Below are 18,738 nucleotides of genomic sequence, written 5' to 3' on the forward strand. Positions count from 1 at the left end.
GCATACGCGATGCAAAAACATGCCAATATTTTATAAAAACCCCCAACTTTTTAAATGTGAAACTGTTACATAAAATCAGCTGCATGGTCCGTATCGCACTTCAACATTATGTTGTCAATCTTATGTTAATTTTAAAGACACTTCCTCTAAAGCATTACTTTGTCAATTTACTGTATATATTTTTCATCTAAACAGTGTTATGAGGCTGAAGATGTTGATAATATACGAAACATGTACCACTTTTAACCATTAAATTGCCTTAAACAATCATTGTATCGACTAGGTGGAAAATAAATTACTTAATTGTGAATCTGTGAAACTGTTGTCAAAAAAATGTTAAGTGTCACTATGTTTATACATTGTTATCATAAACTATTGTGTATCTCGCTAGATTTGTAATTTAGACTGATGACGACGCTTCTCAAATGTGTCGAAACTGGTCCCTTGAATAAAAAAATGTTGTAAATACTATCCTGTACAGCATACACTTTGTATTGAAAAGGTGGAAACCTCATTGAAATTTCAACTTTTGTATGATATAATACGTATGTGTGCAGATATATGGTAGAAAAATATCACACTGAAACTGCGCATGTTCAAGTCAGGTTGTCCGATGCATAATGACCAAACTTCTATTGTCCCTGGGGTGATCATATTTTGTAAATATAATTTGGAATATAACTGATTTAACTATGATATAATATGACCTTAACATAGACAAAACAAGTGACAATATTGTGATCTCATAACTTATTTTATTTAAACATCTATTTTTTTTCTGCAAGTTCATTGTTCTCATTTAAAAAATACCAGTATTTTATGGTAAATGCTAACCAATCTCAATGAAACTTTCACAGCAGTTAGTCGTACCATATCTTCTCAGTTCTACTGTAAAAATGCAGTTTGTTCATATAATTTATAAATATATACTTTTGAATAAAATATCTCACATTTTAAAAAATATATTTAAAGTATATTAATACATCACTTTTTTAACACCAAGCGGATGCATAAATCTGTTGCATTATGTCTTGTAAACGTAACTAAAAAACAAAGTCCAAAAATTGAAATTTTGTAGTACAAAGTTTGTTTTGAAAATATTCCTTAAATACATGTTCAAAATATACACTTAAAAAAACCAATTATGTTTAGGGATTCAATCTTTGGGGCTGTTTAGATATTAACATAATAAACATGGTATCAAAAATTTGGTTGCGACAGACACAGTGGAAGGAAAGCTGACCGAGTCCTCTAAATTGTTTAAAAGATGTAAGTTACACCATGAAACTTACCACACAACATAAATGTATTAATTTACATGAAGTTTACTAGTACTGAACATTAAAGTGGCAACTGTTGATCAATTTTAACACACATTTGTTTTAGATATGATATTCCAAGGGTGACCAATTCAGGAGTAAACACAGAAACTCAATTTTAAGGACTTAACTGCATGAGATGGAATGATGCAATAAAGATAGCAATTTACAGACATTCTTAAAAAAATAAAAAATAAAAAAAAAAATTCTGGAACTAATTGGCATCAAGGAAACTTAAATTTAAAAAAAACCACAAAAATTCAAGACAGACGGACAAGACAGACAATTTAGTAACAAACAACATTTCATGCTACTCATACCAGTAACTACACGCGAACAGACTACATATTTTATAAAACTTCTACTTGAAGGAAGGTTACTAAATATAGAAATATGTATCACATTTGAAAATGTCCCAGCAGTAATTTTTTTTATCACACAATCAGAGATGACGCTTTGGAATTATCTATATTTAGAGAAAAAAACAAACAGATTAAACTTTTCCACTACGATATCTTCCGTTCCTTTATTGTCTGCCGTGATGTTTTCTGACGAAGTCGAAGAGATCTTCGGCCTTGCGCTGCAAGAGAAATATGAATGTTTAAACAATTTTTTAAAACTTTGAAGTACATCCAACAAAGGCGGAAATATAGATAAAAAGTAGTTAAGCAGCACATACAAAGGAGCAGAATGTTACCTAGGTAAAAATACAGAAGATATACATGTTAGGTTAGAACTTTTGAATTATGTCCTTATTAATAAAGGAGGGCACAAGTATTTCTAGCATCCTCAAGTAGGTACACGCACTGGGATACATCCACGGTATTCCCTGCCTTTTGTAATTAGCGAACCCCTTTCGAGCCGAGATGGACGTTGCTTCCATAAACTTTCATCTAACTTTCATCGTTCCTATCTAACCTTTCTTAGTCAACTTTTGTCCTTTTCCGACCCTGATGGTATTAGGTTTGTAAGGCCCAAGGAATCTTTCATTTCCACCACCTTTTGCTGATATCCTCTTTCTTCAAAAGAATTGTATTTCTTCCATTCTTTCCCCTCAGACTAGCATTGGGGATGGTTACCTAGTTGTACTTCCTTTTAAAACCACCACCACCACCAAATGACTAGGATTAACCCATTTGTGTCATATGACGAGCTGTGGTCGTACGCGGGGTTTTGGTGCATGAATCAAACGACGAGTTCAGCTTGCAATGACGCAGTGCCTCGTATATTAGATTCCCTTTGCAATATAATTTTTGACAAATACACACTGTAGGGAACTAGAGGCATGTACTGTTGGTAAAAAATGCTGTATGTGTATGTATGTATGTATGTATGTCTATCTGTCTGTGTGACACTGGAATTGTTGAATAAGTTTATTTTCATTGGTATTCAGTATTCATTATGAAACGGTTTCACAGTAATGTCGACGAGAGATTGAAGGCGCTTGCAGACACTGTTTTAGATGGCGATTATGGCAACAATGACGTTTTGGAAAACTAATCAGTGTTTGAGCATAGTAATAGCAACAGTGAAAGTTAATGAAGTGAGCAGAATAATGAAGAAAGTAAGAGTGAAAGCGCCATGCCAGATTCTTCCAAACGCGTGCAGCCGGTGACACACATTAGTGTTTCAGAAATACTTACAAAAAAGGTATAGTCCGCCCACCGCCCGAAATTGTGATGTTCTTAGAGTACACGGATCCGCTCTTTTTGAAATTATTTCAAATGAATCATTCGTACCACAGCCAGCAGTCACTCAAGGAATAAAGAATGGGTAAGTCATGAATGTTAAATTTTGTGGATTATCTGCATTAGCTTTTATTTTATGCCTATTTTTGTGTGACAGGTACACTCGAACTAAAGGCAGGCAAATTAAATCTGATTCAACAGTCAACAATGTGGCCATTTATTGTGACTCGAATGGATTAAGAGAGGATAGTCATACAATTGTACTTCCTCTTAAAACAATATTAACTTCCTGTATGATATAGCATCCAATCATATTTCATCTCCTAAATTATCTGATTTCAGTCAAGTGCCAGGTCACTTGCACTTGAGAAATAGGAATATACCAGCTGGTGGGGCCTGTTACACACCTCTGCACAAGTGATTATGTAATCAAGAAGTTAGTAAAATAACCACCTAATCGATACTTTATTATTGCCTCAGGCAAAATTGAATATAAATTAGAACTTACAGGACATGTTTCGACCACTTAGTGGTCCTCTTTAGCTGTATAAAGAAAGAATTGAGAACAAAAACATTAGCACAATAAGCACAAATAATAAAAGTTCTTTGGATACTCCTTTGTTTAAAAATGGAGGTCATCAGAACAGGACATCTTGCCTCTCGTTCTTGTTTGGAAAAGTAACGTTACTTCACCAGGTCGCGCTCAAAGACAAACCCTCCAGACAGTGCAGAATAAACATCTTTTCCACACAAGAACGAGAGGCAAGATGTCCTGTTCTGATGACCTCCATTTTTAAACAAAGGAGTCTCCATAGAACTTTTATTATTTGTGCTTGTTGTGCTAATGTTTTTCTTCTCAATTCTTTCTTTATACAGCTGAAGAGGACCACTAAGTGGTCGAAACATGTCCTGTAAGTTCTAATTTAAATTAAATTTTGCCTGAGGCAATAATAAAGTATTGATTAGGTGGTTATTTTACTAACTTCTTGATTATATTCATCGATACGGTCATGAAATGGACAACTTGTATTAATGATTATGTAATGTTAAACCACCTACATAACACACAAATCCTGTAGCGGGCCTTTATGTCCCGCCAGATAACCAGCAAATATTGGAAGGTTACAGTGTCTTGCATGATATTTTCAGCTTTCTAGCTTGGCTTTTGTAACTGGGTCTGTTCTCTCATACCAGGCAGCTCCTCCATTCACGGAACTGAGAAAAATCCTGTTCCAGCTTTCAGACCAAGATAAAAAATCCTTGGATGAGGTGGGAACTGAATCCAGATTTCGGATTAGCTGGTGCGGTGTTTGGTCGTCTCTATAAATAAGTCTTCGACAACCACGATCTCGGTGTCGAGACCAAGCGGTACGTTTAGAATGCCTTAGTATTACACACACACTTACTTATAGATCTGATACTTGTACTGTACTTCTTACAGAAGACACTTAAAATGTCTGGAAAAGTACCAGTTTTATGCCTGAGTGCGTCAACCTCGGTTGTGACTTACCCGTGGTTAAGTAGAATTTCCGTTACACCATGCATGAATTAGAAATTTTTGACATTTTACTATGATGAAAAGTTTACTGCTCATGAGTGAGTGATTAAGAAGCAAATCAAGCCTTTGTATCAAAAGGTGCCTTACTGGATAGGCCTATGCACTTTACATAACTTTACGAGTAAATTATAAAGTTAAACATGGCATGCATCCAAAGTGCTATAATCTGATTGTTAAAACAGCACATCTCATATATTTACAATATCTTGAGAATAATGAGACGGGTGATCATTTGAAGACTAGATGGACTCTTTGTTTCAATAAAAAAGGTTTCACATGAAGAAAGAGACTGTGACATCCTTCTTACAATTAATTGGTGACTGACTTGAGTTACCTACTCAGAGAAATAATCCTGTTTTGCCGAAAAACAGACATCTCACTGCACTGTGATTTTCTGTGACCGCAACATTTCATCAAGTGATCTGCGATGTTAATAATCATAGGTAATAAATTTCAGGTAGAAACTTTGACATGAGGTACTTAGAACATGTACATTCATGTAAATATAATAAATTTTCAGCTATGGGAAAACATATGATGGACTCAAACCATAAATTCACAAATAATGATCAAGATCTAAAAATAATTCCCTCCACAAATCATCCACCATTCTACATCAGTCAGCCCTATCTTAGGCAAAAAACTTTTTTTTTGCCATACTGGAAACAAACTCTCAACTCTTTCCCATCAACATCATTCTGTTCACACCTGTTTCAGCTGAGCTGAGTTCTGGAAGATTCCTCAAGTGCTGGTATTTTAAGTGTTTCACCTGGTTTCAGCAACACAGGCATGCTTCATAAATTTTATCTATAATTCATGTCTTACCTTAATTTTTATTGATTTTGACTGATGACAGTCTCTAGTAAGACCGAAACTAGTTTCAACAAATATATGCAACTTTTTTAAGGTTACAGCAAATAGTACTGAATAGGTGGAAACCTTTAGTTTTTGTTTTACATGATGTTAATAACGTCGACAAAACAACTGTGAGACAAATAATACACCACGTCCCACATGCAACTGCATCATACGCACCACAGTCCATAAAACTTCCACTCACACAAAGAGAGGTTATGAAAAACATTTTTAGAATTCATTTGAGGCTAACCTTACAATACAAATAAATAAAAGTAATATTCCTCCTAGAAATAAAAAGACAACTGATAGTTTAAGACCAAAGAAAAACTGTATAAATTAAGGACAGGTGGCTGTTGAAATTAGCATAGTCTTCTGGATAAATTAAGGACAAGTTACAGTTGAACTTATCACTGCCTTCTGAACACTACTTTGAATTGCTTCCAAGAGGAATAATAGCAAGATAAACAAGTATAAAGAAACCACAGTATCGAAACCAAACAACAGTCATGGTGCTTTTAACAATACCACCGTATGAGTTTTACCATAGTTTCATAAAGTCTGGTATTTACCTAGATTGGTGCACCCAGGCATTAAAATACTTAGAGAGTAAAATGGTAGGAATATCAAACAAATATCAGTAACTTGAAAGAGGCCATTAAGTAGAATTAAGTTCATGCAGAGGTGTGCAACAGGTCCCCAAAAGCTGGTATATTCCTATTTCTCAGCATAAGTGACCTAGCATTTGACTGGAATCGAATTATCTAGAAGAGCACTGAAACAATGATTACCAATCACCAACTTCGATGGGTCAGCCATATTGCCTGCACACTTAAAGCATGCCTTCCAAAGCAATGATGTATTCTCAATTGGTGGATAGTAAATGTGAACAGAGTTGACAGCCAAATCTATACAGAAATATGAATAAATAATATTTTCTAAAGTCTAATGTGAAGTAGTACCAAACTGCCATCTGCATCAGGCAGAATGCAGTGTCCGATCGTCCGATATGGTGACATATTGTCCGTGAGAGCCCACCTAATTTTGAACAGTGACAAGGGACAAGTTGAACGGGAGAGAGTGAGCAAGATATCAGACAAGAAATAACTGCCAACTTTTACAGCCCGGAGCTTTGACTTATTTGGTGTCCGAGTACTGTGGCAGAGCTTGAGATTCTAGAATTGGTCACTTCAGCCATGTAAACCGTATCTCAGTACGTAATGGAAAGGAACAAACAAATGCAATTCAAGCCGTGTATCAATGGACGAGAAATAAACGGTTACAATTCAAAATCATGATTTTTCAAGAGAAGAGTTTAAAGTTTTAGCAATTTACATCATTGCCTCTCAAAAACACACTTGTTACATAATTTTTATGAAAACTGGTGTGTACATAGTGCTTTCATCAGTTATTATAATTTAGAAAAGAGTTACAACTCAAAATGACCCTTTTAATTAAGCAAAGCGACTAATGTCAGAACACTTTCGGAGGTTGTAGAGGATGGAAGAAAAAAGGAAAAAAACAAAAAACAAAAAAAACTATACATTGATGGTAAAATCTCAAAAATTATTTTTTATAGTTTTAACCTTTTCGTTCTCAGCCGTTGATATATAAAGACAGGAGCAATGAAAAGAACACAGAACAGGAAAAGTACAATAATAGGTCAGTGTGCGAAGAGGGAGAAATAGAAAGAAAACACAAAATGACGAGGACAATATCCTGATCTTCATACGCTGCCGTCTGGAGATAGATTGGCTCTCTTGTCAATCCCAGTTCTTCTGCATCCATTTCTCCTCAGCCTCGACAAGCACGTTTCTGCCACCCAGCTTCATCAGGAGGCGGGTCTTCATCAACACATGAGCCGAGTGATCCACCGCTCAGGGTTGTTTTTTTCATTTTGCGATCGTTCATTCCAGGGTGAGTGGGTTTCTCGTCACAGAGCTAAGAAGTGTTTCGAGCATGGGCGTTGCGTTCGTTTAAAACCTGCCCGCCGGGCCGAAGCCGCGAGGGGTCCCCTCGTGTTATCCCCGCTCCACTGAGCGAGGGAGGTAGGTACCCAATCCCGAACGTCTGCATCGAAGGAGACGCGGCCAAGCAGTGTGTGACACTCCCACTGTCGGCGACGGACGGAGCCGCTGCTTACAGAGTACGTATGGGACTCACCTGAGCTCGCAACAGCGGGCTCGGCAGGAGTCTCGCTCCTCGAGGGACCCTCACCGGACTCACCCCGATGGCCATCTTGACAGATCTTCAGTCTTGATGTGAGAAGAGCAGAGTAGGAAGAAAGCTGGATAAACAAAGGAAAGTGCCAACCGTGAAACACCCCTTTTGACTCTTAATGCAGGCTCACTTTGATAATATGTAACCCATGTAGAAAGAGCTGTTGGGGTATTGCTGTTGCTTATTTTACTGCGCTAGCAGAGGCACTTATTATTGCAATTTTCCTTCTTGCTAATAATTAAAATTATAACATTATCAATGAAGTTGGTAGTCAGGATTTAGTTTGTTGAAAAAGCAACACTTCAAAGGCATTAATATCGTAGCTGTCACCCCTAGTAAACATTTTTCTTTTTGGCTACTTTTTTAACATCACACTGACACATCAAAGGTTTCCGGTGAAGGAAGGATGGGAAAGGGGTAGGATTGGGAAGGTATCGGCTGTGGTCTTAATTAAGGTACAGCCCCCAGCATTTCCTTGGTGTGAAAATGGGAAGCTACAGAAAACCATCTTCAGAGCTGCTGATGTTGCGATTCAAACTCACTACCACCTGAATGCAAGCTCAGAACTGCACGATCCTAACCGCATGGAAACTCACTTGGTCACACAAAAATTGATTTTAGCTACACTCGCCACTTCGGGGGGGAGTACTACAAAACTCAACGTTTTTTCATAGTTCACTTAATCTTATCATACAAAACATTGCTGTGGAAGTTAGACGACATGTAAATAAATAGGCCTACAACTATGATCATCAATCATATATCCAGTGCTGCCATCACTTCTTGTATTGCACGACCTCTATTTTCATTCATTATTCGTCCAATCTTATTATCATACAAAATACTTTTATTCGAGTTGGACGAGAGCTTGCAAATTAGGCCTAGAACTAGTGCCGTCACTTTGAACTTACACTGCTTGCACTTACACAACCTCAATTTGCGTCCATATTTATTCAATCTTATTATCAAACAAAATATTTAACAATATTACAGAATACTTTGAGGAAAGGGAAAGGATTGATAATAGCTCACATCAGCAATGAGAAATGTTTCATTAAGGGCCTGCAGATTAGCAGAGTTTACAAGATATTAGTATCATTCCGTACTGACGGTTTACACTTTACAATAGAAAAGCTTTTATTACTGATTGGCATACTCTGCCGTCTGCCAGGCAGCTGCGTGTGCAGTGACCATTCATACACAGATGCCTGGCAGGCTGTCTGTTGAGAGATAAGCTTTCTACAACTAGTTCAAGCCTTCTATCCACAGATGGCATGACGTGTATACCGTCTGTAAGTTGAGAATCTGCTCTCTCGAAGTTGGAATGAATGTCACAGATTGCATCATGTAACAGGCAATCGCTCCCAAGTAGGGTGATTACCTGCTTGATAATCAACAGAAATGGCCAGCCCTTGTAAACATTGCATTACAAGGAACAAAATCGAACGTATATTATGGGACAGTCAGAGTGAATTGAGCAGTGATGTAGTTTTAGAAAATGAATCAATTTTATTTACTAGCAGTGAAAATTATAGCAGCATAACAAAAATTTCACGTAAGAGTGATGACGTGTTTGAAAGTGAGGATCCTGCCTACAAAAAGACAATGGAAGATGGCTGGGAATGGGATAAAACAGGTGATAAACCATTCAAATATGATTTTTTATGAAATTCTGGAATAAAACCCATCATAAACAGGACTCTGCCTCCAGATCCCTTCCCTCTGCACATTTCTCAACATGTGATTCACAACTCTTTATGGAATGAGATAGCTACTGAAAGGAACAACTTTGCTGATCAGTTATTCACAAGAAAAAAAAAATCCCTACTCACCCTGTAGGAGTTCACTGGGAATATTTCACAAGGCTTATAACCCTAAACCATGCCGTGACTGTGTTGAAAACAAGACAAGCAAGAAAAGTGTAACGAGATATGACTGTGAAAGTATTTGGTGGCTTTGCATTCCCTGGAGTGCTTTAGGGTGTTTCACACCATTAAAACTTTCATAAATTTTTCTTCTGGATGCTGTACTTCATCGCATCAAACAAGGGTATGATTAAAATTCAGTACGTTGTGGATTACAGGTACAAAATCTTAGAAGCGTAAAACTGCATCCTATGCATGAAAAAATGGTACACATGAGCATGCTCAGTACATTAAAATTAGTTTGTAAATGAGTTAATTCATGTAACTTTTAATATATTTTCACTGAAGTTGGCTATACCAAATGAATGGAGAGTTGCTATAATAGCAGCTGTGTATAAAGGAAAGGATGATGGACAAAGCTGAAAATTACAGGCATGGGAAAGCATTCTTTCTGATTATATTAGACATGTTTGCAAATTTAATAACTCATTTGACAGAAGGCAGTTTGGGTTTTCCACTGAAGCTCAACTTGTAGGATTCCAGCAAGATATAGCGGATATCCTGGATTCAGGAAGTCAAATGGACTGTATAGCGATTGACCTATCTAAGGCATTTGATAGGGTAGATCATGGGAGACTACTGGCAAAAATGAGTGCAACTGGACTAGAAAAAAAGAGTGACTGAATGGGTGGCTGTATTTCTAGAAAATAGAACTCAGAGAATTAGAGTAGGCGAAGCTTTATCTGACCCTGTAATAATTACGGGGGGAATTCCTCAAGGCAGTATTATTGGACCTTAATGTTTTCTTATATATATCAATGATAAGTGTAAAGAAGTGGAATCAGAGATAAGGCTGTTTGCAGATGATGATATTCTCTACAGAGTAATAAATAAGTTACAAGATTGTGAGCAACTGCAAAATGGCCTCGATAATGTTATGAGATGGACGGTAGGAGATGGTATGATGATAAACAGGGTTAAATGTCAGGTTGTGAGTTTCACAAATAGAAAAAGTCCTCTCAGTTTTAATTACAGCGTTGATGGGGTGAAAGTTCCTTTTGGGGATCATTGTAAGTACCTAGGTGTTAATATAAGGAAAGATCTTCATTGGGGTGATCACATAAATATGATTGTTAATAAAAGGTACAGATCTCTGCACATGGTTATGAGGGTATTTAGGGGTTGTAGTAAGGATGTAAAGCAAAGGGCATATAAGTCTCTGGTAAGACCCCAACTAGAGTATGGTTCCAGTGTATGGGACCCTCACCAGGATTACTTGATTCAAGAACTGGAAAAAATCCAAAGAAAAGCAGCTCGATTTGTTCTGGGTGATTTCCGACAAAAGAGTAGTGTTACAAAAATTTTGCAAAGTTTGCGCTGGGAAGACTTGAGAGAAAGGAGATGAGCTGCTCGACTAAGTGGTATGTTACATGTTATAATTCTCATGTTAGGTCCGTACTGAATGTACATAAATACAAAGTATGTTACAAGAGTTATTTTTAATATCCACCTATTCAATACAAAGAAATCTAGTAAATTAAGAACTAAATCCTATCATTTTATCCATTTTCAGATTTCCCTCACATGTAGGACAGCTCAAACACAGATTGCACTGCACAACATTTTCGACCGTTGCCCATTCAACCAACAACTGACTTTCCCACACTTCAACAACAAAATATACGCAAACCTTTAGTCAACTAGGAAGAACCTAATGATGTTTTTAACTATCTTCATTTGAAGCCGGTGTTGTTTTTAACTCTGTCTTAGCACAGCCTCATTTTATAATCAACAAAAGCTGTTCACTTGCACTGTGCACTCCATTCAAATAGAGAGTGACCAACGGAGTTGACTACCTCATGAATCCTAGGGCGAATTATTTTGGTTGGAGCCAATTTACAAATAGACAAATTGGAATGTTTTACCTCATCAATTTTAACAATTATAAATAAGTGTACAGTAATTATAAATTGTGTTTTATTTTGCCAACATTTGTATATACTACGTAGAACTACCATCAAACTCAATATCATATAGACTTTGATTACTTTCATTTTTATACTGTGCATATGATGACCTCATTTTAATATTAAGAAACCACTAGCGTATTTTACTATGTGTAACTAGTCTATTGTTATTTCATTTAGGATAGGACTTTGTACGTGTTTTTTAATGTATTCTTTTTTACATATTATGTTCATAATTTACAACCAGACGTCTGGTTTAATTTTGAGGTGCTTTGATATGACTGATGATGCCCCACATGGAGGGCGAAACATGTCTCCATTTTAACGATGTTTAACTAAAAATGTTAACATCCGGTAATATTGAATAGGTTGGAGTCCAATAAATTCTCTTATATTATTACTGAGATTCTTTCAATACGAAAAATAAAATGATTTTCATTACTTGTAACATACCACTTAGTCGAGCAGCTCTTCTTCTTTCTCTCAATTCTTCCCAACCCAAACATTGCAACATTTTTGTAACGCTACTCTTTTGTCGGAAATCACTCAGAACAAATCGAGCTGCTTTTCTTTGGATATTTTCCCGTTCTTGAATCAGGTAATCCTGGTGAGGGTCCCATACACTGGAACCATACTCTAGTTGGGGTCTTACCAGAGACTTATATGCACTCTCCTTTACATCCTTACTACAACCCCTAAACAGCCTCATAACCATGTGCAGAGATCGGTACCCTTTATTTACAATCCCATTTATGTGATTACCCCAATGAAGATCTTTCCTTATATTAACACCTAGATACTTACAATGATCCCCAAAAGGAACTTTCACCCCATCAACACAGTAATTAAAACTGAGAGGGCTTTTCCTATTTGTGAAACTCACAACCTGACTTTTAACCCCGTTTATCAACATACCATTGCCTGCTGTCCATCTCGCAACATTTTCGAGGTCACGTTGCAGTTGCTCACAATCTTGTAACTTATTTATCACTCTATAGAGAATAACATCATCCGCAAAAAGCCTTACCTCCGATTCCACTCCTTTACTCATATCATTTATATATATAAGAAAACATAAAGGTCCGATAACACTGCCCTGAGGAACTCCCCTCTCAACTATTACAGGGTCAGACAAAGCTTCACCTACTCTAACTCTCTGAGATCTATTTTCTAGAAATATAGCAACCCATTCAGTCACTCTTTTGTCTAGTCCAATTGCACTCATTTTTGCCAGTAGTCTCCCATGATCCACCCTATCAAATGCTTTAGACAGGTCAATCGCGATACAGTCCATTTGACCTCCTGAATCCAAGATATCTGCTATATCTTGCTGGAATCCTACAAGTTGAGCTTCAGTGGAATAACCTTTCCTAAAACCGAATTGCCTTCTATCGAACCAGTTATTAATTTCACAAACATGTCTAATACAATCAGAAAGAATGCCTTCCCAAAGCTTACATACAATGCATGTCAAACTTACTGGCCTGTAATTTTCAGCTTTATGTCTATCACCCTTTCCTTTATACACAGGGACTACTACAGCAACTCTCCATTCATCTGGTATAGCTCCTTCGACCAAACAATAATCAAATAAGTACTTCAGATATGGTACTATTGTCTTTAGTATATCCCCAGAAATCTGATCAATTCCAGCCGCTTTTCTAGTTTTCAACTTTTGTATCTTATTGTAAATGTCATTATTATCATATGTAAATTTTATTACTTCTTTGGCCTTAGTCTCCTCTAAGTTCCTTTAATTTCTCCTTACTTCCACAGCCATTTCTAACTATCTCTTTCCAGTCTGCACCTCCTTCTTAGTCTGTTTATTTCTCTATTATAATAAGGTGGGTCTTTACCATTCCTTACCACTCTTAAAGGTACAAACCTGTTTTCGCATTCCTCAACAATTTCTTTAAACCCATCCCACAGTCTGTTTACATTTTTATTTACCGTTTTCCACCGATCATAGTTACTTTTTAGAAACTGTCTCATGCCTGCTTTATCAGGCATATGGTACTGCCTAACAGTCCTACTTTTAAGACCTTCCTTTCTATCACATTTATTTTTAACTACGACAAAAACAGCTTCATGATCACTAATACCATCTATTACTTCAGTTTCCCTATAGAGCTCATCTGGTTTTATCAGCACGACATCCAGGATATTTTTCCCTCTGGTTGGTTCCATCACTTTCTGAATTAGCTGTCCTTCCCATATTAACTTATTTGCCATTTGTTGGTCATGCTTCCTGTCGTTTGCATTTCCTTCCCAATTTACATCTGGCAAATTCAGATCTCCCGCTACAATCACATTTCTTTCCATGTCATTTCCCACATAGCTGACTATCCTATAAAATAATTCCGAATCCGCGTCAGTGCTACCCTTTCCCGATCTGTACACTCCAAATATATCAAGTTGCCTATTATCTTTAGAAATGAGCCTTACACCTAGAATTTCATATGTCTCATCTTTAACTTTTTCGTAGCTTACAAATTCTTCTTTCACCAGAATGAACACTCCCCCTCCCACCACTCTTATCCTATCTCTACGATACACACTCCAGTGCGGTGAGAAAATTTCTGCATCCATTATATCATACCTCAGCCATGATTCAACTCCTATTACATTATCTGGTAAATATATATCTATTAAATTACTTAATTCTATTCCTTTCTTTACAATACTTCTACAGTTCAACACTAACAATTTTATGTCATCCCTACTTGATTTCCAGTTCCCTGTTCCCTTATCACCGCTCCATAGGCCATCCCGTTTTGGTGAATACTGGAGTGCAAAGAACATATCATTTTTAGTAACATTTCTACTGCTCAGATGATAAGCTAACATTTCCCCCCCTCCCACTAAATGAATACTTATTACAAAGTATTGTCTGTAAAATTCTTTGTGTAGCAATTTTCATGTGATAAAATACTGGGGACTTCTAGGTCCCGTCAGGTTCCAAATACAACAAACAGTGGCTGAGGTTATGTTTGGATGTGACTAATTGTATTAGTATCCATGGGTTATTGGACAGCCTATTCATGGTAAATAACATCACAAATTATTTTTTAGCTTTAGTTCATCACTCATATATACATATAGATTACCACTCTAACGGAGTCTGCAGTAAAAATCCTTTCTTACTTTTCAACTCTGCAGAAAATGCCTCAAAGTAACTGATATAATATACTTGGGTACATAGGTACTCCTAGTGAATTTAGTAATTATAGTGAGGAGGCGTTTTCTGTAGAGATCTATAATGCTGAAAAGCAAGAAAGGATTTTTACTGCCGTCTTCATAAGAATGGCAATTTATATCTAATCACTCAGCTGCTGAAATAAGGCTCAATAATTACTACTACAGTTACTAGTACTGTTACCTCTATGTTTACCATTGCTGTTACATCATCATCATTATCATCATAATGGCATGTGGCCACAGGAGAGGCCTGGTACAAGTCTTTCGAGTTGACACTCTATAGGCGACCTGCGCGTCCGCGAGGATAGGACCCTATCTAAGAGGAATTCTAATGATGAAGACTCCACAAACACCGAGCCCCCAGTGGAAGTAAAAACTCAGACGTGGGCGCGAAATGAACATGGAACCTCTTGGATCAACACCTAGCATGCTAACCATTTAGCCATCGAGCTGGACACCACATTAAAACAAATATACTGATTTTCAGGCTTACAATTCCTTTTTGGCTACCATCATAGTGAAGTAGTTTGTCATTCGTGTGCACCTTGAAAATATTCCCATCAATCCTGTCGGGACTTTCAAGTACGAAGTACATTTTGGCCCAAATTACTAATATTTTTGCATATTTATGGTTTCATACATGTTTATATATCTAATCTACTTATCAGTAAACTATATTAAAATTTTTTCAAAAAAATTAAAATTAATCATTACAGTAGAAGTCCGTTATAGCGAGAACTCATAACGGCGAAAAATTTACTCGCTATACCGGATTATCGTTATATCTGATTTTGTGTAAAAAGTCAGGAAAACCCCCATACACATTAAAATCAGTATGAAACAGCAATCACTTTGTTCAAAACTTGCGTTTTCACGGATAATATCCACACTACGGCTTACTTGTTATTTTTCGAAATCCGATACTATGTGAAAGTGTATGTTTAATTTCATTCTGAAAAAAATATTACTGTATTTCTCCGAATCCAAGACCACTTTTTTCTTCAAATTTTTTTAATAAGGCTTAAAAAGTGCTTTGTAAAATCATACGTCTTTCTTATACAGTAGGCCCTACGCATTTTTTGACTATTTGTAGACGCCGAACATTGGCTTTAGTTATGCCGTATTTTTTGCGGCTGTACAATTATACTTTATTTCAGCGGGTTTAATAACCATTAACTTAAAATTGACATCACTATATCGAAGAGAAGTTGTTGAAAATTTGCTGGCAATACATAATCCACGCGTCTCTACAATACACGACGATCCATCAGGAAAATATTCTTGCTTACTAAAAAACTGTTACTTTCACTCAGTGTCAGATATGGCTGCCGCTACACGCACGTCTCGCTTGCCAGATTCGACCAACTTCAGCAACTAGCGATGTATAAGGCCTAATCGCGGACTTTGAAAATAAACTAACGAGTTTACTGCACCACGGTATGGCAATTCCGCCCTTGCATTTTTGTGCACATAGCTCAAAATTTAATCTTCGACTTCTTTAAAGCGTCCTTGTTGCGGGCCACTGAATCCATTTTTTGTATAGTATGCATTTTTAAGCTATCTTTGTCTTCACGGTGACGCCGAATATTGGCTTTAGTTAGGCCTACGCCATATTTTTTTGCGGTTGCACAATTATTATACATTTCCGAGTGTTTAATAGCCATTAACTTAAAACGGGCGTCTTGGTAGGTGTGCTAGGTACCAACTGATGAGCCCAGCCTAGCACACGGGGGCGAGGCGCTGACAACCAGGAATGAGTTAGCTGGAAAAAATTTATAATGTCCAATAACGGACCATTTATATTGGTATTACATCATAATATCGACGAGAACCCGTTGAAAATTTTCCTGCAATACCTGTTCCACATCTTTACAATACGACGATCCGTCACGAAAATATTCCTGCTGTCTATAAAACTTAATGGTATTGTCAACGAGTTTTGCGTGTGTGCGCGCGTGCGTGGCAGAGAAAAGAAAACAGCGTGGATACTGTGGTAGTTACCAGTGGTGTTCATTACTGTCAGGCCGGGAATGCAAAATGACCCTTGATTTTTCACAATAGATTCTGAGAAAAAAATATCATCTTGGATTCGGAAAAATACGGCATAACTCCAGAGGCTTCTGTGGAAAACATTTCAGTTTTCTTCTTCAAAAGGCATCTCCTAACTTAACCGTAGATGTATCATGAAAATGTATTTGAAACGCATGTAGAGAAATGATAACCTCCTCGCAAAAAAAAAAACATGGGAATAGTCTTTCCGAAATTTAACTAGATGCAAGAAAACAAACTATCTTCTAAAATCAGTGATGTACCCTCCCATATCTTGAGGTGTATCACATTCTTACTTCATTTCAGTATATGGTATAATATTAAAATTATTTTATTCATTATTTTTAATTTATGTTTAAAGAGTTAACAACTGCAATCGGCCACGTTATTTAAGCATTTATTACGAAAATGTGTTATCCTCTTTCATTTCAAATTTTATTTAGAGAACAGCAGTTGACAGGTATTACTAATCGAATCAAACATCGCCTTCAAATGTTGAGGAGAGAGCTCGGAAATGCACATAGCGCGAAAACTATACCGTACTGGTACCGAAGATGATCAATCGCCTTTTGTGGCGAACGTTTCAGTTTTCTTATTCAAATAGGGTCACCTATCCTAACTTCACTGTACTACAGTATATGTATGATGAAGACCTACTTCAAGCGCCAGTATAACCTTCTCGCTATAAATGTACATGATAATAGCCTTTCCGTAATATAAACTAACCTCTGTAATCAATGACGCACTCTGCTATATCTTGAGGTGTATCCAATTCTTACTTAATTGCAGCATTTAGCATTAAAATTAAGTGATCACATATTCAGCCTTTATCTTTAACAAGTTAACAACTGTTATCGGACACTTTATTTACGCATTTGTTACGAAAACATGTTCTCCTCTTTCCTTTTCATTTTCTTTATGAAAGAGCAGTCAATGGGTATTACTAATCGACTCCGAAATTGCCTTCGAATGTTGACGAGAGAGCTTGCTAGTGGTCATAGTGAGAAAATAATACTGAAAATGATCGATAGCATGCAGTATAATGATTGGATGCATAAATATCAGTAAAGGAAAAAATCGTGCGCGCATAATCGCTCGTAATAACGGATGCATCAGTGATATTGCTCTCGCTGTAACCAAAGGATAATACACAGTTTAATACAGGAATTTTGAAGGGACGGACAAAAATTGTCGCTATAGCGATGTTCTCGTTATATGCCGTACTCGCTATAGCGGGCTTCTACTGTAATTAATAAATACAGCAAGACCAAACACACATCTGACACAAAAACCGTGGGAATTATTACCTCATATATTTATGGCAAGGTAGGTACTAAGTTAATAAAGTAAAGAAGGCGGGAATTTGTAAAGATAATAAGTTCCAAAACTCACATTATTATCAAGAATACCATGTCCTTCATACCCATCTTCAGGGCTGCCGACAGTGTGATTCGAACCCACTATCTCCCGATTACTGGATACTGGCCGCATTTAAGCAACTGCAGCTATCGAGCTCGGTGAAATACATACTACGTAGGTGGTTTGCAAAGTTCTCGGAATGTACTAGAATGTGCAAGAGGCTGGAAGCTTCAGAGTAGTGATTTTTGGCATTGAATGCAAAAATTAATTGGACAAGGAAGATGACCAATGCTGGGGTGTTAGACAACGTACAAGAAAGGAAGTAGCTGCCAACTTGGATTAGAAAGCAACAGCATATGTGAATACACCATAGGCTTTGGCATGTCAATTTGATGATACAGGAGACTGAAGATAAAATATGAGGCAAGTGCCCCTGAGAAAGACCAAGAAAGACCTCCATGAAGATGTTCATTAAGAAAGCCGGACTGTGAAGATACGAAAAAGTGAAACAGGCTGCTCAAGACTGAGCCAAATGGGTAGATCAGTCATAAGACTGAATTCTTCATGACGACAACAGCACAGTACATACAACTTCTTATTTGCTACAGAGATTAATTCTTAACCCTGCAATTCATATTTGAAACTGATCTTCATGCTCTA

At 36.9% G+C, this 18,738-nt stretch overlaps 1 protein-coding gene across 4 annotated transcripts in view; it reads right to left on the reverse strand.

Moving 5' to 3' along the window:
* Positions 1-946: 946 nt before the first annotated feature.
* Positions 947-18,738, reverse strand: part of LOC136884349 (uncharacterized) — a 164,352-nt gene continuing 146,560 nt past the window's right edge. For all 4 annotated transcript variants that reach the window (XM_068229931.1, XM_067156466.2, XM_067156465.2 and 1 more), the window contains one exon: positions 947-1,899. In XM_068229931.1, the coding sequence (XP_068086032.1) occupies positions 1,826-1,899 (74 nt within the window). In that variant the 3' untranslated portion in view covers positions 947-1,825. The remainder of the gene's footprint in view (positions 1,900-18,738) is intronic.

Source organism: Anabrus simplex, chromosome 12, assembly GCF_040414725.1.
Source record: "Anabrus simplex isolate iqAnaSimp1 chromosome 12, ASM4041472v1, whole genome shotgun sequence".
Lineage (NCBI taxonomy): Eukaryota > Metazoa > Arthropoda > Insecta > Orthoptera > Tettigoniidae > Anabrus > Anabrus simplex.